Raw genomic sequence first — 27,421 nt, forward strand, 5'->3', positions numbered from 1 at the left:
AAAGTCAGACTGGTAAATAACCTGAATTAAATCAGTGAACAATCTGCCATTAAAAATAAAAACTCCCTTTCAGATCCAGAATAGGAGGGGACCACTGAAAATTTCTCAGCACAAGCAAGAAGAGAGCGATGCGGAGTCAAGAAACTTACAAGTTATTACACACTTTTCTTGACATTTTTGTTTCAATGATATAGAAATGAAACAAAAAGTGTCAAGAAAAAGGTGAAATAATTTGTAAGTGTCATGGCTTCACATCCTTCTCTTCTTGCATGGGCTGAGAAGTTTTCTGCGGCCCCTGATAATGTCAAAAGACTAAGGATGCTCTAAATCTTTTCTAGACTATAATGAATAATGTGCAATGCAAATTAATTATTCTGCTGATTGTAATAGCACTTTACAGGATTAAAAAAAAATCAAATTCATATTTCACAGTTTAAAATCCCATTTTTTTTATTTTGCTATTTAAATCAAAATATTCTCAATTACAATTACATTTATAAAATTAACAAGCTTTAAAATTTGTGTCATTTTTGTTGCCATCATTTAAAGCAATTTCTGTTGAAAACCAAGGAAAGTTGGAACCATGCAATAAATTAAGAATATTGAGAAAGGGAACAAAGGGAACAATAACAATAATAATAATAATAATAAAACCCGTTTGGCTATGCTAACACCATGAACAAAAATGTGGAAAGTGCATTTAACACTGGAGAAAAAAAAACAACAAATAACAACACCCAGAAACAAACCCAGTAACAACAGAGTTGGTTTGTATGTTGAGAAAGCGGTTAGCAAAGCAACCCCACATCTGACCCAGAGAATTAAACGGAAAGATGTTTTCAACAACCTACCTGCATTTTAAAATGACCTATTTAAAGTTGCTCCTGGTTGGCAACATTTTGTTGCAATTAATATGGCCTAACATTGCTATAAATGCTACCATGTTTTCTCCCTTTTGTTAATTCAATGAAATATCTCTAAACCCAAAAGGACATGCTGGTCCACATATGGTGAGTGTGATACTTTGGGTGTACAAGAGAGAGAAATGAGGGGGGTGGGGGTAGGGAAGAGGGTTAAGGGAATGACAGTAGCATGGTTTTGTAACTTTATCCCTATGACTAGTCAAAATAAAAAATAAACAGTATATAGTATACAGTTTTCTCCAATGTCATTTACAGTTTTTACATATTGTCAAAAGAAAGAGCAGAGGTAAAGGGAACTGTCTCTTGTGTTTTTACATGTATTCATTGTCTATTTCACAGCAAAGTTGTCCTTCAAATATGTTCAAGAACATCTGACTGTATTGGCTTCTTCATTTTGTGTTGTTGCTGAAAGTATTGCCACGTTAAACGTCTGTAAACTTGCATGAGATAATAGAACAGGATGGGAGAAGGGGCGAGCACAGCCGTAAATGTTTATAAAGTTAGAATACACTTTAAATACACTCTGCAGAGGCCTGGAGATTGGGGGGGGGGGGGGGGGGTTTGTTATGAACGCAGAAATTCCCTCCAGAGGCCTGAAACTGAGTTTGTTGTCAACGACATGAGCAAATTCTCCTTTTCATACAATAGCAAAGTAACAGTCCTTTTGCACTCAGTCTGCAAAATGTGGAAATCAATAAGTTTCTCAGTGTTTGCCTTCCTGGGTACAATGCGTAAAATGCCATGCTTGAACCACACTAAGAAGTATTTAAGACAGGTCTGGCATACACACCTTGATAGTAGGATGGCTCCAGTGCCGAGGGCTCAATGGTATTCCTCCCTGTCATTGAGCCGGTGCCAAGCGGCAGACTGGAAGGGATGGTGGCCCCATAAGAGGAATATTGTTGTAGAGCTTGCTCATAAGCTTTGAAGTCCAGCTTGTGTTGCTGCTCGGATGAGGACATGAGATTGTTGATGGAGAAGGGATGATTAAATGAATAGTGGGGATCTCCCTTCAAGTGGAGCTGGGACTCGTGAGCCAGTGAGTGAGTGGGATGAGAGGGGTGAGGGACAGAGGTCAAAGCTGAGGGTCCTACCACTGGCCCGACAGAAGGTGACTTCAACTCACTGTTGTGCTCTAGACCCTGAGGGCTGGTGGAGGCGTTGGAGCTGGACATGGAGGTGGTTTCTAGTTGACTGGATTTATTGTGCATCCGGTGCAAAGGAGAACCAGAGTCAGAAGTGGATGCCCCAGAATGATCCTTCCTGCCGTCCTGGTTGTTTTTGTTGCCAGGTTTTTTCTCACATTTGAATCGCTTTTGTCTGCGGAGGTAACACCCATTCTCAAACATGTTGCCCGAGTCCGGATGGAGGGTCCAATATGAACCTTTGCCAGGCTTATCGGGTGAACGGGCTACTTTGACAAAGCAATCATTGAATGAGAGGGAATGTCTGATCGAGTTTTGCCATCTCTGCTGGTTCTGCCTGTAGTAGGGAAAAAGATCCATGATCCACTGATAGATCTCACTCAGGGTCAGCATTTTACTTGGAGCCTGCTGAATTGCCATCGTGATTAAAGAAATGTAAGAGTAAGGAGGCTTGGCATGAGGATAGCTTCTCCTAAATGTCTTAGTGTCCCTTGTCCTGTTAATATTGGCCGGAGCATAGGCCAGGGGGCTCATGCCTGTATTCATGCTTGCATAGGGACTTAGACCATTCATGGTGGCTTGCTGAGCTGACATGGCATTCATGCTGGTGGGGCTTAACGCTGCGCCCATAGCAGTCACCCCAGTTGCCATGCTATTAAGGGCACTGCCGGAGCTGGCGGACATCCCTGCCATTGCGCTGGGGCTCAGACCTGCTCCAAGTCCAGGATTAGCATAAGACATATTGAAAGAGCCGGAGGTCATGTTGCCACTGGTATTCATGCTGTTCATGGTCATATAATTGTTCATGGTATTCATGGATCCCAACCCGTGATTCATATTGCTAACAGGAACAGAATAGGCCTGCAGAAAGAGTGAGGAAATAATACATTAACATGCGGTAAACATGGCATATAACTGAATCTTAACATATACATTTATCAGTCTAGTCCAGAAAATTTGTTACAGCAGAACTGGGCTGGATTGCCATAAGTACCAGACTCAAAGTACTTCAAGGGACTAGAATTGGCTGGCAATAATCAATCCTAATACAATGAAGAGGAATGAATGTATCTACTATGCACAGTAAAATAAAAGTTAACAGTAGGGAGTACAGTCTGTGCTTGACAAGCAGTAACCTTCTAACAATCATCAAATTCCTTAAACAAAGAGGAGCACGAAAAGTATAGCTTACAGATTCCCCCATGTGACCCAGAGCAATAATGCCAGCGGTTAGAAGTACATTGTATGCTGCGAATTGAAAAGCCATTTTATGAGTTAGAATCCACAGCAAGCTGGCGGATTAGGAGGCGTTGAGCTCAGAGAAACACCAAATCACTTCACAATCGAGGATCTCATTTTGTGTTAATTAGTTTCCACCGCTGTTTTGGGAAACATTAAACTAGATTGTAGGGAAACAGAGGTCAGCTAGACTCCACCACCTTGATAAATGTTAGTCTCTCAGGTTGGAAATCTTTAGTGAAGCTTCTTCTTTTAAGATGTGTTTTTCGAACTAGAATCTAAAGACCTAGGAAGCAAAACCGAAAAGATTGAATAACTAGAGATCTCCATAGCTATTACATTTTTTTTGTTTTCCATTTAAATTTTTCCATTAGCTTTGGCTAGTCTTAGTTAAAGAAAGTATTTCCCGCATTTCCATGACAAAATATTTTCTCTTTAAACTCGCAGCGCCCTGACAATACAACCACAACAAAAATATTGGTATGGGGGAATGATTTTTCAGCATATTGTATTCTTTAGAAGCAAAAAGTTGTCAATATCACTGAAGACCACTAAATTGAAGGGAAAAAGTTCTCTCTTTTTATAAAAGGAAATACTTGTTAATTTAGTAACTCCGGTGTGCAAATCTACAAGGGGGTGCTGAAAAGTTCTCAGCCCAACCGAGAATGACGTGGATATGGTTTAATCAATGATCTGAAACAATGTAAAAAATAAAAATAAAAAAACAACCCCCAAAAAACACCATAGAATTTTGTTTCTGCAAATTGGCACTTAACAGAAATGAGTAACACTCTTTTCAACTACAGTGGCAAAATAATGCTCAGAATTTAGAAGTCGCTGGTTGGGCTGAGAACTTTTCTGCACCCCCTTGTATGAATCTGAAAGAATATCTGATCTAATGGTAAAATGGTAAAGTTATTTTCGCAGTCAATGTTAGGATTTTTTCATAATAATTTTTAATGTTTAAATTAAACATAGTAGTACCTCTTATGGAAACAAATAATCGATATAATTTACATTTTGCAATGAACCACGGCTCAAATAAATGAAATGCTTTGCAGGGTTAAATGTATATCTTTGTGATTCTATTATGGCACCAGGTTTGTTAAGGCTTAGACTCATCTTTCCTAATACCACTCAATTTTAAAATGACTAATAAAAGACAGATTAATTTTAAATTAAAGATTTTGGATAACAGCTTCTTCTTACACAAACTATTACATTCTTGTTACTAATTTCCCCTAAAATTCAAATTGAAATGCATCAGGTGAAACAGACATGACCCTATTTAAAATAAAACAGATTATCATGATAATGATAATGTTGGAAAAACAGCCATAATCAAAATCTGATAATAATTTGGTAAGTTAGAGAGACACCAGCATAGCTAAAGATTGACAGAAGTTAACTCATAGCTGCAAAAATAAAATAAATACTGCAGATATTAATCTCTCTATACGAACATGCTATATGTGTAAGCTTTTTGGTGAAGTTAAAGTTTAAATACATGGCTTTTAACATGACGAGCCTAAGATTTCTGTTTCCATTTTTTGTTTGTTTGTAGACTAAACCCATTAGGCTCCTATGATTATTAAATGTTAATATTCCTGAGGCACCAAGAAGGGGGAAAGACCATTCTGTCTATATTCCTTTGGATCTGGTTTTCTAAGACCTGTTTTTTTAAACACAAAATCATGGGACCAAGCAGCGGCCAAGCATGCTCCCTATTCAAACTCTGAAAGATCCGTTAGTGAAAATCTGATGGTTAAAAAACAAAGTCTGTGCACTCTCAGTTGCTGTAGTAAATTAAAAGGTTTGGTCTTTTTTTTAAACTGGGTGTTAGTGTCGCGATTTGCCCATCTGCAAAATTAAAATTGCAAGGCTGATACAGAGCTCGGCCGGTTCCTTTCTGTGCAGAGCACTGCAGCTCCGTCTCCACAGCGCCATCTGGCGTAAAGTCCTGCGCTCAAGAAAGACCAAGTTTAAAAAAACTATTTTTAAGTACAAGAGTATATCTAAATACATTAGTTCACGTCTGCTGACATTAAATGTGGCGCTTCTCACACAGTTGCCTTTAGTGAATTATTATATTTAGACTTTTTTTCGTTACTCATTAATGATAAAGCATTTTGGATCACAAACTGCTCTATCCCTTCTCATCTAAGTTTCAGTTTTAGTTGCAAAAGGCAGCAAGTAGTGCTTTTCATTTTTACTCCTATGAAAAATAGCGATATTTAAAACGATTTTCATTTTTGCTGTTCCTGATTTTATGTTTTTTGCATGATATTTTGAGCCTAGAAAGTCGCGCGTGTGTGTATAAAAGTGCGCATCAAGTGTGCTCGCAAGCAACTTTCAGTCTTTTTTCATTTCTCCCGTCTCCGTGCCCTGTGAAGGTTTCTCTGACGGGAGTGTGGGAGGTCTTCCCCGTTTACTCACCTCCTGGGTGTCGGAGTAGTAGCTGTTCCAGTCTGTACTTTCATGCCCTTCCATTTTCACAGCACCTAACATTATGGATCCAAAGCGCCTGTTTGTATCATCCAGCCTCAGGGACCAAAAAGAAACAGAGAAAGAAAATGGGGAACTCAAAGGAGGAAACCAAACAAAATGTTTCTTTCTGGTCTGTACAAAGCCTTTCGGTTGCCGGTGTTAAATCAGTCTGTAAAAGAAAAGTAGAGCTGTGTGGCAAGAGCCACTTGAGAAGTGAGGAAGTGGAGCCTGTGCCTGGAGTTGAGTTGAGCTGATGTGGATCTTACGTCGGGGAAGTACCCTCCTCCTCCTCCTCCTCTCCCGATTTGCTGCTCGCACCTTCACAGCCGAGCTGCACCTGCACCCAGGGGAACACCGGCCTGCAGCCGCCGCTTGTGTCCAGTAGGGGGCGGCGGCCCAGCTGCAAAGCGCGCTTTCTACAAGCTCCGGGAAAGAGGAAGGCGGAGAGGGCTGAGAACAGAGCGCCTGCAAATAAAAAAGCAGGAAGAATCTACCCCTCTCTGCTCCCACATGGGAGGCGCCCAGCACGTCTAGCAGCCACTGTCTGACGGAAAGATCGCAACAGGTCACTTAAAGCAGACTGGAGACCGGGGGGTCGAGGAGGAGCTGCACAAACAGAGGGGCAGAGATCACAAACTCACGCAAATTCTCGTGCTTTTCATTATGCAAAGACACAATTCATTACTTAGCTTCTACACGGTGGGGTTTGGGGCTACTTTGTGTTTTTCTGACCTGCTTTTTATTGCTAGTCTATTGTTGCTAAAAGTAATCGAAAGGACAGAAGGTAGGAACTTAACGTTCAAGAGTAGTCCTGAAATTGCTGACTTACTGGCATGGAGCCCCAAGAAGTGTATACTGTAAATGCTTTATCATTTTAGATTTATACTGTATGGATGATCTGAGCCTGAACTTAACAGCAGCGATAATAATAATAATCATTTCCTGACTTACTGTATAAAAACAATTTTTAAAAAAAACTCTGTTAATCAAAAAATAAATGTGTCCATATTTGTGGTTCCCAGAGTTACAGTTTTAAGCTTTCGTTTTCCACCAGATGACTAAATCTCGGTGGCAAAGTTCTTTCATGGGCGGATCCAATGAGGTAGGTGTAGGTAAATTACAAGAGACTGATCAAATTATTTCTTTTGTACCTTTGAATACTTTAATACAAGGAAATAGTAAAAATATGTATATAGTAATTATCACACAGGTTTGTTACATTGACATTGTACAAATGTGAAATATATATATATGTCTATATCAGTGAGATATTAGTAATATTAGGCATAATAAATACATTCAGACCCTTTAAAAAACCCCACAGATGAGGAAACATTTCTATACAATGACTTTCATTGTTTGCATTATTTTTCTGTCCTAATTATATAAAAAATCTTTTCTTATTTTATCAAAATCACTTGTTAAGTCCCTGCTGGGAGTATTGAGTGCTACTTCCTAATTCAGAGGCTACAGGTTACGTATTTTACCTCTGAAAGTCACTTAGGAGATTATAGGTTGGATGCGTACTATATGTGGGAGGACAGAAAAAATGACATACAGCAGATTATAGAGCTGGGCATCAAACGATAACTGTTACAGTCATCCATTTTTGCAGTGTTACACACTGTCAACAGGCTCCAACAGGACCCTTCATTATCAGCAAAAATGGCTGCTGACAGGAAAACTGAAACTGAAACCTTTCCTATGTGATCCTAGAGGAGTTGCAATCCCCAAGGGCATCCATAGAGAGGGGCTCATGGTACAAGTGGGAAAAGTCAAACAGGTGGATTCCTTATGGTGTAATTCTCTTCAAAAGAGAATTATGTGTTGGAGGAAAGGACAAAATTACAATTATCCAGGACAAAATTACAATAATCACTGAACTGAAAAGGAACTTTGAAGATACAAAGGGAATGGGCCCATGTGAAAATTAAAAATATAGAAAAATGTCCATAAAAGCATAGCAATGTAAAGTGAATTTTTGAAAAACTGCTTACCCTCAGTGTAGATAAAAATATGTATGCAGAGCTGGCTTGGGGGGGGGGGGGGGGTTGCGGCAACCAAGGCAACCGACCTGAACTCCAAGGCTACAGAAGCCTCCAACATATATGAAGCTGAAGAAGACAAGGCTTGCCAGCGGACTTTGAGTTCCCCTTCCAAATTTTTACCCTGGATCTCAGCCTTGTCTAACACCGATTCTGTATGTACCCTTTTAGCCATGGGGTGCTTCTGGTAACAGGGGAGTGAGAGTATGTGTAGGAATTAGATTTTACCAAGGTATGTGGGCCCAGTTCCACGAGCAAGCTAGGTACTGGTCTGGGACAGGAAGCAATGTTTGCAGGAGGATTTGGGATTTTTGCATAGGTAGGAGCCAGCTCACTCAGCCTTGGCTGTGCCTTTTAAGACTGATCTCACCTTTTTTTTCTTGTTCCCTGCCACTCTCCTATTGCTGTTGAGTTGTCTTGGAATTAGTGATTTGTTTATATGAAGCGGGAATTGTTGTAGTTGGGAGCAGGGTGCTCGAGCCAAGGATTCTGTATGGGTGAAGAGTTGTATGTTGGTACAAGGGCTGGGATAAGTTCTTTTACAGTATCATGGGTTTGGTGGGTGCCAAGCTGTAGGCTAGGGGTGTCCAACCTCGGCCCTCGCCAGCTTGGGTTTTCAGGATTTCCCAAATGAATATGCCTGAGATATATTTGCATACAATGGAAGCAGTGCAAGCAAATAGATCTCATGGAAATTCATTGGGGGAAATCCTTGAGGACCGACGTTGGACAACCCTGCTGTAGGCTATAGTAGTTCACAGGTAGTGAAATGGGGTGAACTACTGACTCTAGGGTTCTTTGAACTATCCTGGTAGGTACCAGATAACTCAACAGTCGTGAACACCTAGCTATGAATTATACATTTGGGCAGATGGACATTTTGGATTTGTGGATTATTTTGATATGGATATCTCCTTCTTTAGTGGGGTCTCGTTGTTTGATCTGTTCAGAATAAAGATGTAGCCAGATTTAAGGTTATGTGTCATTGTGTGTTTGATGATGGTTTGGGGGTAGGAAGGCTTGGCAGATGCTGAAAGTATGAGTGTCAGCTACCTAGGTTATCAAATCCGTATCTGTGCTATTCTTTACATAGGAACATTTCAGACAGGAGATAAAGACCAGAATGATCTGTCTCAGTAGTTCTTAAACCTGTCCTGGGGCACCCCCAGGCAGTTGAGATTTCAATATACCCCTAACGAATATGCATGAGGCACATTTGCATGGGTCACCTCTGCTATATGCAAATCTACCTCATGCATAGTCATTAGAGTTATCTTGAAAACCCAACTGGCTGGGTTTCCCACAGGACAGGTTTAAGAACCACTGATCTATGTAGAACATCTATGTAGAACTGCTCTGTGTAGAGCAGTGGTCTCAAACTCAAACCCTTTGCAGGACCACATGTTGGATTTGTAGGTACTTGGAGGGCCTCAGAAAAAATAGTTAATGTCTTATTAAAGAAATGACAATTTTGCATGAGGTAAAACTCTTCATAGTTTATAAATCTTTCCTTTTGGCTAAGTCTTAATAATAATATTGTAATTTATAGCTAAAGAGACATATGATCAAGAAACTGTTTTATTTTACTTTTGTGATTATGATAAACATACCAAGGGCCTCAAAATAGTACCTGGCGGGCCGCGAGTTTGAGACCACTGGTGTAGAACATGTAGGTTATCTTTACTATGCCTTTTGTTTAGGACTGCAACTGCCTCTCCTTGCAAGTTACAAGGTGCTACTGAAAAGTTACTCTCACAATAGTGAAAAGCAAAAAAAAAAAAAAAAACCCCACCCATGTAAATAATCAAACAAATGCACAGCATAAGGGGAAAAAGACCTCAGAGAGGACCTATAAGGCAACATTACTGCTTGTCTTTGGCAAATGTAGCAGGTCATGTCTCAGTCGTTGGTCAAAACCCCAAATGCTTAATGTTTTCAGTGCAAAAATAACTTAAACAATAACTTAAAACAATAAAGATAGCGCCAATATTTTAAGAACAGGGCTTATCTTTTAAGGTGAAGGCCATGCTAAGATACCAGCACTGTGCTAGGTTTGGGGGCCAGGTACTATACTAGGAGGAAGATATGTTTAGAGTTGCGTCAAGCTGTGATTTGCTTGGGAGCTACCTTCCAGCTTAGATTTCCCTGTAAATGTTTTATTTCTTATCAAGATAATTGTTACATATTTACCCCCCACACACACTTTTTTATGAAGCTATATTAGGCTTTTTTTAAATTGCCGTCCGCAGTGGTATTAGCTCAGAAGCTCATAGAATTCTATGAGCAGCGGAACTAATACCGCCATGAGCTAATACCACCATGGCTGGCGATAAAAATGTTAACTCAGCTTTGTAAAATGGGAGGGGGTGGGTGAGTTAATGAACCAGCCTGAGATATTTTTTGGAAGGAAAAGAGGTTACTTTTTCATAGCAGGGCTAGTCCTCTATAATTATATGTCGTCTTTTTAAATTTAGGGGGAAGGTTAATTTTTACTCCTATTTCTTTCTTTTTTTGTCTTTCCTGTGGATTTCTTCTTGGTCCTCTTTGATTTTGCGGACTATGAGCTAGATTTCTGTAAATGGCACCCACAGGTAGGTGCTAATATGAGGCAGGCTTATTTAACCAGGTTTACAAGCAACAGCGCGCCATCATGGTACCCACCTAAAAAGAGGGCAAGAAAGCAACAACTATACTTACCTAAGGTAGACGTGAGATTCTTGAAAGCTGGGTAAGACAAAATATTTAAAGGATCAGTTCTTATTCACTAAGGCCACGGCTAGATTCACTAATGCCACGGATTGAATCTGATCCGTGAACGATCCGGGGGGCTGATTCATGAATCACCCTCATGCAAACTGCTCGCTAAATAGTGATCCCAACGCATGCGTAGACCATCTGTAGACGGTCTGCGCTTGCAGCAGCGACTTTTTTTTTTACTTTACACTTTTAACTTTTTATAGCAAGCCCGTGGTTTTAACCCACTTTAAACCTTTGTGTTAAAACCAAGGGCTTGCACTGTGGGGGAAGGCCAGGGCAGCGCCATGCTCTGAAGACTGGCTTTTAAAACTTTTCTTTTTTGATACGGCATCCAGAGTCAGGGAGTCAGAGAGCAGGTCGCGGCAGAGAGTAGGAGAGCCGGGGAGACAGAGAGAGAGAGTTGGGGAGGCAGAGAGCAGAGCGGCAGAGAGAGAGTTAGGGAGGCAGAGAGCTAGTTCAGGGCGACAGAGAGAGAGAGTTGGGGAGGCAGAGAGAGAGTCAGGGAGGCAGAGAGCAGGAGATCGGGGCAGAGAGCAGAGCAGCAGAAAGCAAGGCAGTCGGAAAGGACCTGAGCGATTGGTCCTCAGCAGTCGCTTATTTTTGGATCAGTCAGCCCAGTCGGTGTCCCTCATTTTTTCTAGTGAATCACTGCTTGCCTACATTTGAATGCCGTTCCCCCTCATTTGCATAAGTGGATCGGAGGATGATCGGGACAGAGGTTAGTGAATCGGGTCGGAGGGAAATCGGGTCACAAAGGGGTCGCTAAGTGGTCAGAACTTGATTGGTGGGCTTAGTAAATCTAGCCCAAAGTGACTTATCTGACAAGTCTTCATTTAAACAGCTGCTGTTGATATCCTATTCAGAGGATTAAAACAGATTTTAATTGGACATTAGTAGAACTATGCAGGATTTAAATTAAAAAGCGAGATATACAATAAACTGAAACATAATTGCATTACTTTAATAAATAATTTTACAGTATCTTTTTATTAAATTATATTATTGATTCACACTTGAAGTCTAAAGTGTTTCTTTATATTTACTTTATTATATGTTTACTGAACATTTTCTTTTCCATGGTTAAAAACACACTTTTTAATGTAACAGCGGGATCTGGATAGCTCCCATTACCGCCCATACACCCACCCCCACACCCTATACCTTGTTCTAATAACTGAGTCCACACACAAAAATTTGGAATTAAGCCGCAGCTCAATTTATTAATCAAAAACAGCAATTAAATAAATTTGCATATATTAACATCCTTAACACAGTAAATTCCATATAACAAGATCTGCCAGCTCCTCCCGAGCTACCCGGTGTAATCATCAATAAATTGCCCCCGACTCCGCCATGAACAGCAAGAGTCTGAGGGGTGGCATGACCTCATGCCCCTTTAACCAGGTCAGTAGACCCCAAGGCATGGCTCCCAGCCGTCCCTCCGCTCATCACCGGATGAGCCCCAGCACCCAGTAGCTCGGGAGACCCGCCACCCGAGCTACCAAGGCCACCAATAAAGGGAGGGTGGGCGGGGAAAAACCAAGTCCTCCAAGGTCCCGGCTTTAAGACCTCCTCCAGCGCCGCCCACTCTCTCATTCTGCCCTATCACGCTCCTGCCTTTTGGCGCGTGTCCCTCCCCTCACTAATTAACTTCCCATTCCAACTCCCCCCCCCCTGCTCCTACCCTATCATGGGCTACATAGGGCTCCCAGCCCCGTGTTACCCTTAGCCCGTCGAGACGAGCTCTCGGGCTACTCTTAACTCTGGTTACTGTTTCTGGGAATTGGTCTCAGAGGAGCCGGGTTGCATTATTATTATTTTTTTATGTAATTCACTCCTTCTCCTGGAAAAAGGGCATAAATTTAACCCTCGGCATTCACGTCTACAATATAATTTTATCCAAGCAGGGATACCCTTTATTTCAGTTGAGAGGGAGGGGTAATATAAGCTGTAAAGGGTGCTCTGTGTGGAATGATCTTTACAGAATACTAGCTTAGTACCACAGGCGTTGGAACGGGAGAGGCTACAGGGGCCACGGCACTCCCCAAAAACTGGTGGTCGGAGTCGTTTATGGCTCTATTCCCCTACCCACCTCTTCTCGGCTGCTGTAATTTTAAATCTGGCAGTTGCTGCCCAGCGTCGCTGCAGAATGAAGACTTCTGGGGCAGGGCTGCTCACTGACAATGTGCGGCGGCCGCCGGAAGATTTAAAATGACAACGCTCGGCGAAGGTAGGTGGGGGAGTTAGGACCTGGAGAGAGAGGTCATGCAATAGGATCCTGCTGGGGCGGAACCTTTGGGCCCCCCCTCCCCCCTCTCCCAAAAGGAAAAAGTGTTCTGCTGCCTATGCTTAGCACACATTTCGCACCTAACTTTGGGCACAAGCGTTTTCACCTGCCAAACACTGGCTCATGCCTAGGGTTACCAGAAGACCAGATTTCCCTGGACGTGTCCTTTTGAGGACATGTCTGGGGGTCTGGACGGCTTTTAAATCCCGGCAAAGAATGAGACAGGGACACCTATTTAGGCACATACCGGATCTTTTCCAGATAAGCCCCACCACTAATGAAAAAAGTGGACGTGCCGAAAGTTAAGCCCCGCCACCTTTTGCCAGCGCACGCAACCTTAACCAGTGAAGTTCTCAGCACAACGGCCCCACAACGCGGCGCAATGTGTATAAAGTAAAGTGGGGGGGTTCCCCCCCCCACCCCCCATCGGAACACCCAAAAAAGATTATAAAAAAGAGGATATGAAACTTAACATTATAAAAAAATATGATAAACTGTCAACCATTTTTTTAAGGGCTCCGATGGGGGTGTGTGTGGGGGAGAACCCCCCCACTTTACTTTCTAAAGATCGCGCCTCTTTTTTATAATTTTTTTTGGGTGGCAGGGGATAACTTTTTGGCGGGGCTTATCTGGAAAAGATCCCATACCTAGGCACCTAGATTTGGCACCTACCTAGGCCAGGTCTACTTCTAATTACTTTTCAAACAGCCCTTATACATATCTTTAAAAGGACCATAGAGTGACTTGTGTTAGTTAGAGAAATGGGCGGAAAAATGGCAGATGAAGTTTAATGTGGAAAAGTGCAAAGTAATGCATTTAGGCAGAAAGAACAAAGAACACGAGTATAAAATGTCAGGTGCAACTCTGGGTAAGAGTGAACAAGAAAAGGACCTGGGTGTACTGATAAATAGGACCATGAAACCGTAGGCACAATGCGTGGCAGCGGCAAAGAAAGCAAATAGAATGTTAGGCAGGATGAAGAAAGGAATCAGGAGTAGATTGGAGAAAGTTATAATGCCGCTTTATAGGGCAATGGTCAGACCACACTTGGAATACTGTGTCCAACATTGGTCTCCCAACCTAAAGAAGGATATAAAACTGTTGGAGAGGGTGCAGAGACGAGCAACGAAGCTAATAAAAGGTATGGAGAACTTGGAATACGAGGAACGACTTAGGAGACTGGGATTGTTCTCCCTTGGGAAGAGGAGACTACGAGGGGATATGATCGAGACTTTCAAAATACTGAAAGGAATCGAGAAAATAGAGCAGGAAAATAAGTTATTTACAATGTCCAATGTGACATGGACAAGAGGACATGGACTGAAGCTGGGGAGGGACAAGTTCAGGACAAATATCAGGAAGTTCTGTTTCACACAGCGAGTGGTGGACACCTGGAATACTCTCCCAGAGGAGGTTATTGCAGAATCCACTGTCCTAGGATTCAAAAGCAAACTAGATGCACATTAGAGAATGACACGGGGAGCGATCCCCACGGGGAACCGCGGCGTGGCTGCGGTTTGGCTGCGGGCTATGGAGACTCCATAGCTAAATCACTGCAGATACGGGGACAAAAGTTTTCACCGCCCGCAAAAACGGTGAAAAGATTTGTCCCCGCAGGCAAATGTATCCCCTTCTACATACCGCAATTTACCGGGTCTTCACCGTGTGTTCGGTTCACTTCGGGACGGGTGTCTGATTTTTTTCCGGCGGCCATGCTTGTCGGCCATGTGGTCTCCTCCAATTCGTCTCTCTCCACCCGACTTGCAAGTTGCCTGACTCTGCCCCCTTCAATATTCTGGCTCCTCATTAGTCAGTTCTTTCCTGCTCAAGAAGGGGACCAATCGCTACTGCCACACATGATATTTAATGGGTTGCAGTAGCGATTGGAAATCGGGGGATTTCGGAGCTGAGAGGCAAGCCCAGGATTTTTTTTTTTGGAGTCGCTGCCTGGATTGGAGAGGAGTCACTGCTGCAGACTTGGAGGAGCTGAAATTTCATTGAAAACTTCGGCGCTACAAGTAGAGGTAAGGTGCACACTTTCCTACTACTTGCCTGCCCAGGGTTGGCGGCGGCAGGGGTGGAGGGGGGGATTCTTTGATCTTTGTTTTCACAGTACAGAGAACACATGAAGGTTCTATGTTGTCATTCATGTGTGTGCTCATCTGGAATGCTGCTAGGACTGAATAATGGTGACTCTGCACAGGCTTTTTTTTTCCACCTTGAATTTCCACCATGCTTTTTCTTTTCTGTTTCATGGCACATTGTTTTGGTTAATATTTGATAGTTTAAGGATGCATTTATATGCTTATTTTTTTGTTTGTTTCATTTATCTCTGATCTGACATACATTTCATATGACTCCTTCCTTCCTTCCGCTGTTTCCTAAGTTTTGTCTTGCCTCTTGGCCTCTGTGTGAGAAAGATGAGAAGAATGAAGAAGCAATGTAGGAAACCGGTTACTTCTCCCGTGCCCATAAAATTATAAATTGGTTTCTCTAGTGCCCCCTTAGGAAGTTAGATTTAAATAGAAGATAAAAGACCAGATATATTGCAGGTTACTCTCCTGTGCAAGAAAGGGCCGACTGCTTAGTCTGGCTCACACAAGGCCAGCTTAACCATTGGGTAAGACTAAGCAGTTGCCTAGAGCAGTGGCATCCGGATGGCAGCTTAAAGCAGCCACGATTAAAGCAAAACAAAAAGGCCTGACAGCCAGATGAGAAATCAACGAACCATCAGCAAAAGAGGTTTAATATTTAAAAGACTGCAGCCCTATTATGCATTTTTATAGATTTCTTGTAGGATAATCATGATTGCACAATTTAATTGTCAAATCTTGGAGGGAACTGAATTTAAAGCTGAAGGTTAGTCTAGGGTCCAGTATTCTTGCCCTACTACTGCTATTTATCATTTCTATAGCGCTGTACATTTTAACATATAATAGACAGTCCCTGCTCAGAAGAGCTTACGATCTAATTAAGACAGGACATTTCAGGGTTGGGGAGATAATGGTAGAGAAAATGATACAGTGGGTCTAGGTATCTGAGAGCAGTGAGTGGGAGTTAAGATTGAAAGCAGTTTCCAAAAAAAGTGGGCTTTTAGTTTGGATTTGAATACTGCTAGGGATGGAGCACGACGTATTGATTCAGGCAGCCTGTTCCAGGCAAACAGTGCCGCAAGAAAGAAGGGACGGAGTCTGGAGTTGCCCTGACCCTGGACTCATATACATGTCTATTAAACTTTACTAACTTACTGTCCAGTTGATGTATAATTGAGTCTTCTCTCCATTCAGAAACTTTGAGGATAGACACTGTAGGCTAGATTTAGTATTCTGTAAAGGGTATTTGGTGCACATATGCCTGCCAAAAGCTGGTGTAAATGCTCGCACCCAACTGATGCCAGTGAACCACACAAATGCATATTTTATAATATCATACCTAATTTCTGGAAAGCCCCTCAGATCTGCCCATGCCTCTCCCATTGCAGTACCCCTTTTGAGTAGCATGCTATGAAATTTAGGCACATTAAATGGTCACTACTTATCAGCTCTCAATAAAGCCCAGGGGCCTCAGTAGCAACTCATTACACATGAAAGATCTTCCTCTTGACTCGCTCAATCTGTCATTGGTCCTGAAAATGCCCCACATTTTAATTCCATTTTAACCACCATTATTTTTAACTTTTAAGTAGCTAATAACACGGGGACAAATTTTTCTCCGTCCCCGTGGGAACTCATTTTCCCGACCCATCCCTAAGAGTTCGTTTTCTGTCCCCACCCCATTTCTGCAAGCTCTGTCCTCATCTGCACAAGCCTCAAACACTTTAAAATCCTAAGTAGCAGCATTCTAGGGCTCAGATTGTGATGTCATAATGCCTCATTCCACCAATGCCTAAGCTCTGTCCTCATCTGCACAAGCCTCAAACACTTTAAAATCCTAAGTAGCAGCATTCTAGAGCTCAGATTGTGATGTCATAATACCTCATTCCACCAATGCCTAAGCTCTGTCCTCATCTGCACAAGCCTCAAACACTTTACAATCATAAGTGTTCGAGGCTTGTGTGGTTAAGGCAGAGTTTACAGGAATGGGGCAGCAACAGGGAGAGCGTCAAAACTTCGGACGGGACAGGGAAATTGAGTTCCTTTGGGGATGGGGAAAAATTTGTCCCTGTCTCATTCTTTTAAGTATATCTATCAATCATTAAGCTTGTATTAACAGGATCCATTGCTGACATGAGCCATATTTCATGAGGTGTTTCTAAATGTTTGTCAGGCAGAAATATTGTTCTTTCTCTACTCCTTGTAGCAATTTGCCTTTAAAATCTAAAACCGTGTTACTGCATGCAGGCCATTGACTAAAGTGAGCTGGGGATCTGGTTTAAATTCCCTTTCCTGATCATCCTGGATACTCAACACCAAAGGAATTGGGTAACTTTTCTGAAGGATCACTGCTAATTAACAGCAAAACAATGCCATTTAAAGTGTTATCTGCTCAATACAATTACCTGAAACAATAGGAATGTTCTTTGTGAGAGGAATTGTGCCTTGGACATAAGTTAAAAGCCAAGCAAGAGGAGAATGAGGAAGGAGAGAGAAATAGAAGCACAAACTATAATGAAATGGAACACACAACACTGGTTTTTAAGTGCTTTCTTGGTTAAATCAGATCAAAGCAGAAGTTCATGACCGGGTTTCACTCAGGTGAGACAAGATAAACTGATCTGTAAAGAGTGGAAACAAATCCAATCTTATCTTTCCAGACCACCTGCAACCACCAAGACAACTTTATTGGAGTTCATCACTCCTTTTAAGGCGCCTGCAATTGCATTCTCTGGCTCCAGAGTTTCTCAATATCCTTTTTAACACTACATCCAGCTCTACTCTACAATCACCTTTTCTCCCTTTTGTATTATTTCCCTTGAACTCTTATCTCTTTCCCTGTACTTTTCTGCTTCTCTTTTTTTCTTATTTTACCCTCCACCTAACCTTGCAACTTTTCCCTTATCATGCATTATATGAATTAGGAGAAACTATTTTTCTCTTGACATTTTAATGTCTTTAAAATGTAACCAATTGACTGTCAGAGAGGTTGAAATTCCAAGAGTAGTGTGATCCAAATAAATATGCTAAATAATTCTCTTCAGTCAAGTGCAACTGAAAAAAAAGGCACAAGTCAAATTATATCATATTAAGGGGAAAGGAGATTGGATTTTAGATGCCATCTTTCTGTGATTTACATATTATATAAAGGTACTTGCCTTATACCTGGGACAACGGAGGGTTAAACAACTTCCCCAAAGCCACAAAGAGCTGCAGTGGGAATTGAACCTGGTTCTGGCTTTCAGGTCACTGCACTAACCATTTGGCTACTCCTCCTAATTCTAGTGTGTGGTGCAGTGGTTAGAGCTACAATCTTGGCACCCTGAGGTTGTGGGTTCAAAACCCGCACTGCTCCTTGTGACTCTGGACAAGTCACTTAATCCCTATTGCCCCAGGCACATTAGACAGAGTGGGAACCCACCAGGACAGTTAGAGAAAAACGATTGAATATGTGGAATATAAATTATTAAAATTAAATCCCAGAGAGGCACTGCAGTAAAAATAATGTAATCTGGTATAATAATTGCAACCAATTATACTTTCTTATATTTGACTGTCTCTGGAAAAAGGTGACTAAAGTCACCAGAAATTAAAAATGAAGTTTTATGAATTCTGTTAGAACTAGAAATTAGTAATATAACCGTCCAAACCCCATTATTTTATGTGAAAAAAAATAAATAATAAAAAGTTACAGAAATTCAAACATGGAGCAGCCTAGTATTTAGAGCTACAGCCTCAGCATCCTGAGGTTGTGGGTTCAACCTACACACTGCTTCTTGTAACACTGGCCAAGTCACTCCATTGCCCCTGAGTGAAACCCGGTCATGAACTTCTGCTTATCTCTGGACAGGACGTCAATGTCTTGATGTGATTTAACCAAGAAAGCACTTAAAAACCAGTGTTGTGTGTTCCATTTCATTATAGTTTGTGCTTCTATTTCTCTCTCCTTCCTCATTCACCTCTTCCTTGGAATTTAACTTAGTATGTCCATGGCAAAATTCTTCTCACAAAGAACCTTCCTACTGTTTTTGGTAATTGCATTGAGCAGATACAACTTTAAATTGCATTGCTTTGCATTAACTGTGATCATTTAGAAAAGGTACCCAGTTCTTTTGGTGTTGACTGTGAACCCACTGGGACAGATAGGGACGAATGCTTGAGTACTTGAATGTAAACCGCTTAGAAACCTTGATAGGCAGTATATAAATAAATAAAATAAAAATTATTATTATTAATAATAATAATTTAACTTTTCCAGACTTCTTATGAACCCATGACATGAAAAACTGACCTTTCTCATCGGCGGCTAGCAGCTGAAGAATTAGTCCCAAATATTCAATGTTAATGCCCAGACATGGCCCAGCATTGACTATTAGGGCTAATTCTGGCCATAGTGGTCATCTGAACGTTGCTTGCTGAATATCGACTCCTATAATATGTGTATATATTATATAAAATGCATACAAACTTTGTTTCTCCATCTACAGTCCTGGGAATGCCAGTGCACAGCTCACTTAAAAGTAGACATGATCTTGTGATGGGCTTGTTTTTTACACAATTACCCATGCACACTTTTGCAACAGCTATTGTTTGCATCTAAAACACATTTTACATGCAAATAAATGCTTTACAAAAAATATTCCCACAATTTTATAATTATAATGTCTTCCCCATAGTAAATTTGAGAGACTGAGATCATACTCCATATACCCTGTTTTAGTTAGGCTCATTCCTGTCATGGTATGCGTAAAATTAACATAAGCACAGCCAACATCCAATGTGTCTTGTTCAATACCAACAAGGATATGTGTTTCGGCATCTATGTATGCCTTCTTCAGGGGACACTAAAATAATATACTGTACATGTATAAAAAATAAAACAATAATTAGTAGCATGTTAAAATATACATTTAAAACAGATATAGATCAAAAATATACAACATATAATCCATGGTTAAAACACATTGAGGGGCATAATAAAAAAAAAGTCTAAGCCCGATTTGGACATATGGTGCTAGATGCCGAATGTTGGCAGTGGAAAAATGTCCATTCTTAAAAAATACATCTAGAATATTTGTTTTTCGAAAATCATTTATCTGGATGTCCAGGCCATTGATCGTCCAGACTACCAGATCTTTCTTTGCCTGCTAGTTATCAACCAATCTCGATTGTACCTTTTTTTGGTAAAGTATTTTTTTGGTAAAGTATTCTGCTAATTCTCTTTCCAGTATCTGCTGTCCATTTTCTTTTCTCCTTTCTTTTTTCTTGTTCTATTCCCTCACTACAACTGTCTAAGATATTGATTCTTCCCTTAAAGCTATTTCCTTCATTTTTTTAATTTTCTGTCTCGGTCCATCCAAATTCTTCCTTCTCTCACACCTTTCTTCTTTTTAATTTTCAGCTATCAATTTTTCATCTCCTCTTAGTTTCTAGCTCTCCCATTTCTCATCTTTCACAGCCTCCTATTTTCTTTTATCTAATGCCCATGACCACATTTCTACCACTGTATTCATTATTCTCCTCTTACTCATCATCTTTATACCCCTTTTTGACTTCTCTTGATTTCCAGAATTCATCTCTCCTCTCTTGTAGCCTAATCCAGCCTCATTGTCTGACAACTCTCAACATCTTCCTGTCCCACCTCTCTTCCCTCTTGCTCCAAGGTCATCATTATTCCCTTTCTTTTCTGTTCTTCTTCTCTTTCCCCCTTGATGAACCATCTGTTTCTGCCCTCCATCCCATTGTTCAACATCTATCCCTCCCTTCAACCCCCAAACTCAACATTTCCCCTCTTCCTCTCATACCCAGCTCCATGCTTCTTTCTCTTTCTTCCAGATTGCCCTCTTAGCAAGCATCTATCCTTCCCTCCCCACTGTCCCCAGAGCTACCATCTCTTCTTTTATCTTCTCAATTACTCTTTCATCCAGCATCTCTCCTCCTCTCCCACCACTTCAGGGTCCACAATCTCTCCGTTTATCTTCCCAACTGCCCTCCTATCCAGTATCTCTATACCCTTTCCCTCCACACCACCCTTTGGATACAACTTCTCTCCCTTTCTTTTCCCTCCCTTCATCCCATTTTCCACCATCTCTCTAACACTCCTCTGTTTCCAGATCCATTATTTCTTCCCTTTCCCCTCCCACCCACCCCCATCCTCAGTCTGGCATATCCCCTTCTCTTTGAACCTCCTCCTCCATCTGTCTACTTTAAGAAGAGCTACTCCAAGGGGACCTTGTGTGCCAGCATGTTTCTTTTCTCCACTCTCATCCAGCGTCCCTTTGGACATCCAGGTCTAACTTTAAAAAGTAATAATGGTCTGCAGAGGATTGCTGGCAGTGCAGCAATTCTAACAGGCCTCCACTGCACTTTCCCTCTATTGCGGTCCATACCAGATTGAAACAAGACATTACGTCAGAGGAGGGGCAGGACCATGACAGAGGAAAGTGCAATGGAGGTCGCAGGCAGCCTGCTAGAATCACTACAGTGCTGGTGACCTCTAATTACTTTTTAAAGTTAGACCAGGAAGCTCAGAGGGATGCCAGATGAGAATAGAAAAAAGGGGGAACATGCCGGTCTTCGGGAAAGGGGGTGGGCTAAAGCCACAGGGCCCAGGGCAACTGCCTTGTTTCCCCCCCCCCCAATGCCAGCCTTGCCTTCTACCACAACATTCACTTCCTACTTCCCACCCTGGCAAGTTGCAGAACTGCCCAAATATTTCTAAAGGTCCACAAAATCATATGGGCTCTTGTTCTTCCTCCAGGTCTCCTAAATTTTAGTCATATTGTTAAAGGAATTTAGTCTATATTGCTACATATTTAGGTGTGAAAATGTTTATATATTATCCTCTATGAAAGAAATTAACCTGTAAAATTTTGTTTCCAAGTTTTTCCAAGTTTATTATAAGATTTGATTAATCGCCTATTCCAAATTCTAAGCGATGTACAGCTAAAAATTACAAAGTTAGGAGAAACATACATGACTAACAAAATTATTACTAAACATATTAAAATATCATAAAATACATAACATAATATAACATGACTAAGCATAACTAACAAGACTATTTTTACATACAAGACCAAGTAATGGGAAAGTTACACGAAGAAATACAATTGAATATAAAAGAAACAATTAAGGTTAATAACACATTGGGAAAAGGGGAAGAAATTTATTGTAATTTAAGGAGAGATTAGAAACATAAAGAATTCAGTTAATCACTGAAAGCGTCTTTAAAAAGGAAGCCCTTAAGTTTGCTCTTAAATTTGTCTAGAATTCTTTCTTCTCTTAGGTAAATTGGCAGGGCATTCCAAGCTTGGGGAGCCGTAACCGAGAAAATAGAATGACGTGTACTAATAACTTTTAAAGAAGGAACAACTAATAGATGTTGTTCTGTTGACCGTAATACTCTCGAAGTAATATAAGGAATTAAAACTTTATGAATAAATGCTGGGGTTTTGAATAGTATGGATTTGAGAGTGAGCAAACATAATTTATACATTATTCGATAAGCAACTGGTAACCAATGTGCTTTCTCAAGTAAAGGAGTAACGGTTTAATTGTAGAGACAAAGTCACAATTGTGGTGGTGGGAGTACCCTTGTCGATGGGCACTCTCCTGGTCACTCCGGCCCACTCAGTCTGCCAGGTGTTGCAGTTCCTTTGTCTGACCTTCCACTAACTGGAGCACTGTTTGCTGCCATTGTCACTGTTGCTCCATAGCTTGTGTGAATTGGTGCTCCATTGCCTCCATTGCCTCTGCATCTGCTTGGCCATCCATTTCAAAGCAGCTTCCGATGGTATCGTCCTGCCAGGGAAGAAAAGACACCTCCCAAGGGCAGATCACCAACAACAGGCAACATCCATTTCCCCCCAGCTCAGGTACCTTTTTCCTGATTAAGATGAGTACTATCGCCCTCCCCAAAGGGACACAATCCTTTGTAGTCTCAGGTGGTTTTTCTGATCCCACCAATGCCACAAAATGATGATGGGCACCCTCCTGATCACTCTAGTCCATAGTAGGCTTACCAGGGGGGTTTAAGCCAAGGCCAGTATTTCTCGAGTTGCCATTAAAGCTCACTCTAGCCTATCCAAACCATCTCAAACTTTTGCAGGATCCAAACCATGAGAGTTAATCCAGCACCGTCCTCATGTAAATAAATACATGTAATAGGGATGTCACATGGGGTGGATCATCCCTTTGGAATTCTTTCACTAGGGAAATGAGGTTAACAGGAAATTACTTAACCTTTAGGAAGTTGTAGAAAATCTGGATACTCTAGAAAGCTGGGAGAGCTTTGGTAGTCTGCATTCAGGACATGAGAATATAAGATGTGCCATTATGGGTTAGACCAAAGGTCCATGAAGCCCAGCATTTTCTCTTCAACAATGGCTAAGCTGGGAAGTACCCAGTAGATCTCAAGCAATAGATACATTCCTAGCAAATCACTACCATAAAATGATAGATACCTTATTCATATCTACTTGGTTAATAATTGCTTATGGACTTTTCCTCTAGGTCTTTCAGTCATCACTTCTCCAAGCTCAAGAGCTCTAGTTTGTTCAGCCTTTCTTCATAAGGATCCTAGTGCCATGTTAGTAGCACCTTCATGTACACTTTGACCTGGGTACTAATTTTTCTTACTATATTCATGCTTCTGTCAGCACTGAGAATGTGAGTCTTTCAGCAGTAAAAGGAGGTTTATCTTCAAAATAGCATTACTTGCAAAACTTGTTGTACAACTAAATTCATTCTTGTCTTTCTGTGTAGATTAGAAGGATGAATGAAATTTCACAAAACAGGTGCCAGATGAAAGCTTGGGACTTGTAGATATAACTAAGTGGGCCAAAGGTCTAAAAAGTCATCTTGGGTTTAATTTTTGTGAGTTTTAATTTCAGTAGCATGCATAGTCTGGTCCATCTGAAACCAAACTTCATTGACGGTAAAAAGCTTGTGGGATCAGCAGAGGACAAATAAATATTTATACCCAGCTTTGCTTCCAAAGCTATTCAGTCAATAAAAACAACTCAAGTTTTTGTTAAGAGCTATTTTGTTTCATGCATGCATGACTTTTTTTTAACACTAATTCCATTAGCATTTAAAACAAACAAAATCCTTAGGATTCCTGTTTTTGTTCAGTCTTACTTTTTATTCCCTGAAGAGTTATTTCTCTTTTAAATTTTGAATCTCATTGGATCACTTTGGCTTTCTTCCTCATCAGAATCTCATGAGACGTCACAATTGATAAATGGAATATCTGACTTTAACAGTCACAATTGAAGAATGGACTTAAGGAGGGAGATTTTCAAAGTACAATAGGACACTGAGCTACAACAAAGATTTTATGATATTCAATAGAAAGTGTTAAGATGTGAAATAGATATGTAGGAGGGGATGTTAGAGTCAAAACTTAAGTGAGGATTGGTATTTTGAACAAACTAACTAATACTACAGCTTTATGTCCTTTACATGCCTACATTTGCAGTCATATAAAACAAAGCCTACAGACCTTCAAGGAAAGTGCTTGCATGTGTTTCTGTGTTAAGTGGTATGAAAAAGATCAGGGAAACAAGTACTCAGGTATCTATAATAATAATAATAATAATAATAATAATTTTATTCTTATATACCGCCAAAGCCATAAAAGTTCGAGGCGGTTTACAACAAGAAGTGCTGAACAAATCAGGGAATAAAACACAATATAAAATCATCAGTACGTACATATACTGTGAAAGTAAAAAAATAAATGGTAAAACCTTAACTTACAAATCGATTAAATAATTTTGTTTTTACTAATTTTCTAAAACTGAAGTAGGATAAGGAATGCGTAAAGATATTACCCAACCATTCATTCAAGTTACCCGCCTGGAAAGCAAGAGTTCTATCTAAGAATCTTTAATATCGACAGGCCTTTATTGTAGGATAAGTGAACATATGAATTCCATGAGTAGGCCTGTTAGAACAGTTCAGTCTAAAATGAGAGACCAGATACGTAGGGGGCCAACCCAAATATTGTGTAACACAATCTTAGCCTTGTAGGGGATTGTACCTAGAAGGTGGGACTGGTGAATAAGATGCACGGGCTAGCAGAATTATGTTTTGTCTCTTCATTGTTGCCTAAATTTCTTCTTTTACCTCATTATAGTCTTTGCTCTGCTTCTGGGCAAATCCCAGACAGAGCTGATGGGTGCCCTAGTCAAACATTCAGCCTTACATTCCCCTTTACTTAACTTTCAGGCCCCTAGTCTGCAGTCCCTTCCCCAAGGTGTTTATACTATAATTCAACAATCATGATCATCACACAACCTATACAAATGCAGGTTAAAGTATGTGCTGATGGCTCTTTGACTATGTGTGGCCATCAGCACCTCTTGTTTTGCTTTGACTACAGCTGGTTTTTGCTGCCCTAGGCAAATGCTAGGCCAGTCCTAAATCCAGAACAACCAAACTGGACTTTTCTAACTTTGCTCCTGAGGTGTTTTGGATAGGTAGAGAGCAGAATCCAGGGATTGTAGATGCTAAGGACCTGAAATGTTGAGGCCTAGTCAGCCTGGATCGCAGAGCAGGAGCACTGCCAGGGAATGGTAATTTGGCAGTTTAGATGCCTGCAATCTACCCAGAGGATCAAATGTAGCAGATATCGTTTTCATTATTATAAGCATTTATGTAGGATTTCCCTTCTCATGCACACTCCAAACTACGCCTATGGGAAATGAATAGTATGCTGAGGGTATGCTTGGGGGACAGAATGGAAAATGGTGCGGAGAATAGAGAAAATATATATGTGTGAGAGTGGGGAGTGAGTAGGGAAGCAGAAAAGAATAAGTTGATACAAGCAGTATATAGGATATACCATCAATCAGCATTCGCTTCATTCCCTACATGGAATGAATGGAAGCATCTCCATCCATCTCCTATTATCCTCTTCCTGCTGGAAACCCCCTAATGGTGATGTGATGCAATTACATTATAGTTTATTACAATTAAATGTATGAGATGTTATAATCTCAGTCAGATGTTTCATTAGGTTTCCCCTTCAATTCACACCAACACAGAAATTAAACATTTACATATTTGTATTATTTGTTGTAACTAAACCCCCCCCCAATAACAATTGAGGGTGAAAGAAAACTACATAGCTATATCCTTCAATTGTTGTTATCAGATTTTGTTTAAACAAGGTAAATTAAATTTAAACATAAATGAATAGCAAAGCTAATTTACCATTCACATGTGATTAAATTTACATTGATTACGCCATTAAAGTTAGTGATAAATTTCAAACAAACTTGTCATGCCTTTCAACTTTATACCAACTTTGTTCCAGGACTTCCAGAACCACAAATATTTGACTAGGTGACTTTTTTAATTCAAACATTTTATTGGACTAGGTGACTTTTAAAACCAGAGAGTTTTTCTCCGTCCCAAAATTCACAAAAACACAAAAAGGGTATATATGTGTACACACAAAAATAAAGTATAAAAAATAACCCTGATTTTGCTGGTATCACCACTTTCTTGCGCTGAATACTACTGAGTTGTTGGCCTGCCACCTGTCTGGAACCAGAAGCTCCTCTGAAGATCTGGATGCTTGCTACTATCCTATCTGAAACAAATGGAAGAAAGCAAAACTCTAACCTTCCTAGATGAATGCAGGCTAAAGTCAGTGTCTTCTTAGCCTAAGACCATATATTTCTAACTAAATGTGCAAAATAACAGATAATTATTTTATCCCTACACCGATCCTCCCAGGAAAACAAAACTAAAAAAAAAACGCTTCTGATATGAAATAAGCTCACAGAGTTTCAACACACATATCATATCTGAACACATTCACACAATATCTGATCCACCTCAGCTTTATCAGTATATCCAAGTATTTTTGATTCAGAAATAATGAAACTCCTCAGTAATTACCTCACAGTCTCTTCACACAGAGTTGGCTGGTATATTAGGAATACTGACTGGAAACAGCTCTGCATCATAGAAGCTCCCAGAACTCTAAAACAAGAAATCACTCCCAAGGCTTCAGACCTTCAGTTCTCAACAGAACATCTAGCTCTCAAAAATATTTCTGATTCTACAAGATTCTTACACCTGTGTATACTGGTTAAAGTCTCAGAAGATTAGTAATCAGAAAAGACTGCAGGAATGCACCCCAGCTAAAAACAGCTGAATAATAAATTACATACAAAACATTTGCAGTAAACATCAATACTATTAGGCAATCTGAGTTGAATCAGTGGTCTTACACGATGAAGGGATTAAAATTCTCTAATTCCCAGTACTTAATACTTCTTTTTAGCAACAGGAATCACAAAAATCCAGTTTAAATTCTGAAACACACTTTAAAAGTTATTGTCAAATTTTCCTTTGAAATATAATTCCAAACTTGATTTAGAAATCTCAATAAATTATGGGAACCGGTAGATATTAGATACGTTCTTGA

At 40.5% G+C, this 27,421-nt stretch overlaps 1 protein-coding gene across 2 annotated transcripts; it reads right to left on the reverse strand.

Annotated features, from left to right (window-relative positions):
• Positions 1 to 407: 407 nt before the first annotated feature.
• FOXA1 (forkhead box A1) lies at positions 408 to 6,192 on the reverse strand. 2 transcript variants are annotated; one of them, XM_033953198.1, is made up of 2 exons: positions 5,744 to 6,192; positions 408 to 2,929 (listed from the first exon to the last, which is right to left on the reverse strand). In XM_033953198.1, the coding sequence occupies exons 1-2, from the start codon at positions 5,813 to 5,815 to the stop codon at positions 1,679 to 1,681; spliced, it is 1,323 nt and encodes a 440-aa protein (XP_033809089.1). In that variant the 5' UTR covers positions 5,816 to 6,192; the 3' UTR covers positions 408 to 1,678. The 2 variants fall into 2 exon arrangements, with proteins under 2 accessions (XP_033809089.1, XP_033809088.1); XM_033953197.1 differs by lacking the exon at positions 5,744 to 6,192 and adding an exon at positions 3,261 to 3,995.
• Between the last annotated feature and the right edge of the window lie 21,229 nt (positions 6,193 to 27,421).

The sequence above is a fragment of the Geotrypetes seraphini genome, chromosome 7 (assembly GCF_902459505.1).
Source record: "Geotrypetes seraphini chromosome 7, aGeoSer1.1, whole genome shotgun sequence".
In the NCBI taxonomy this organism is placed as follows: domain Eukaryota; kingdom Metazoa; phylum Chordata; class Amphibia; order Gymnophiona; family Dermophiidae; genus Geotrypetes; species Geotrypetes seraphini.

Bases quoted from the DNA above. Each gene is read 5' to 3' on its own strand.
- FOXA1 (XM_033953197.1), bottom strand. From the start codon at position 3,335: ATGGCTTTTCAATTCGCAGCATACAATGTACTTCTAACCGCTGGCATT. The intron at 2,930-3,260 runs GTAAGCTATACT...CTCTTTCTGCAG, and splicing joins TGGGTCACATGGGGGAATCT to GCCTATTCTGTTCCTGTTAG.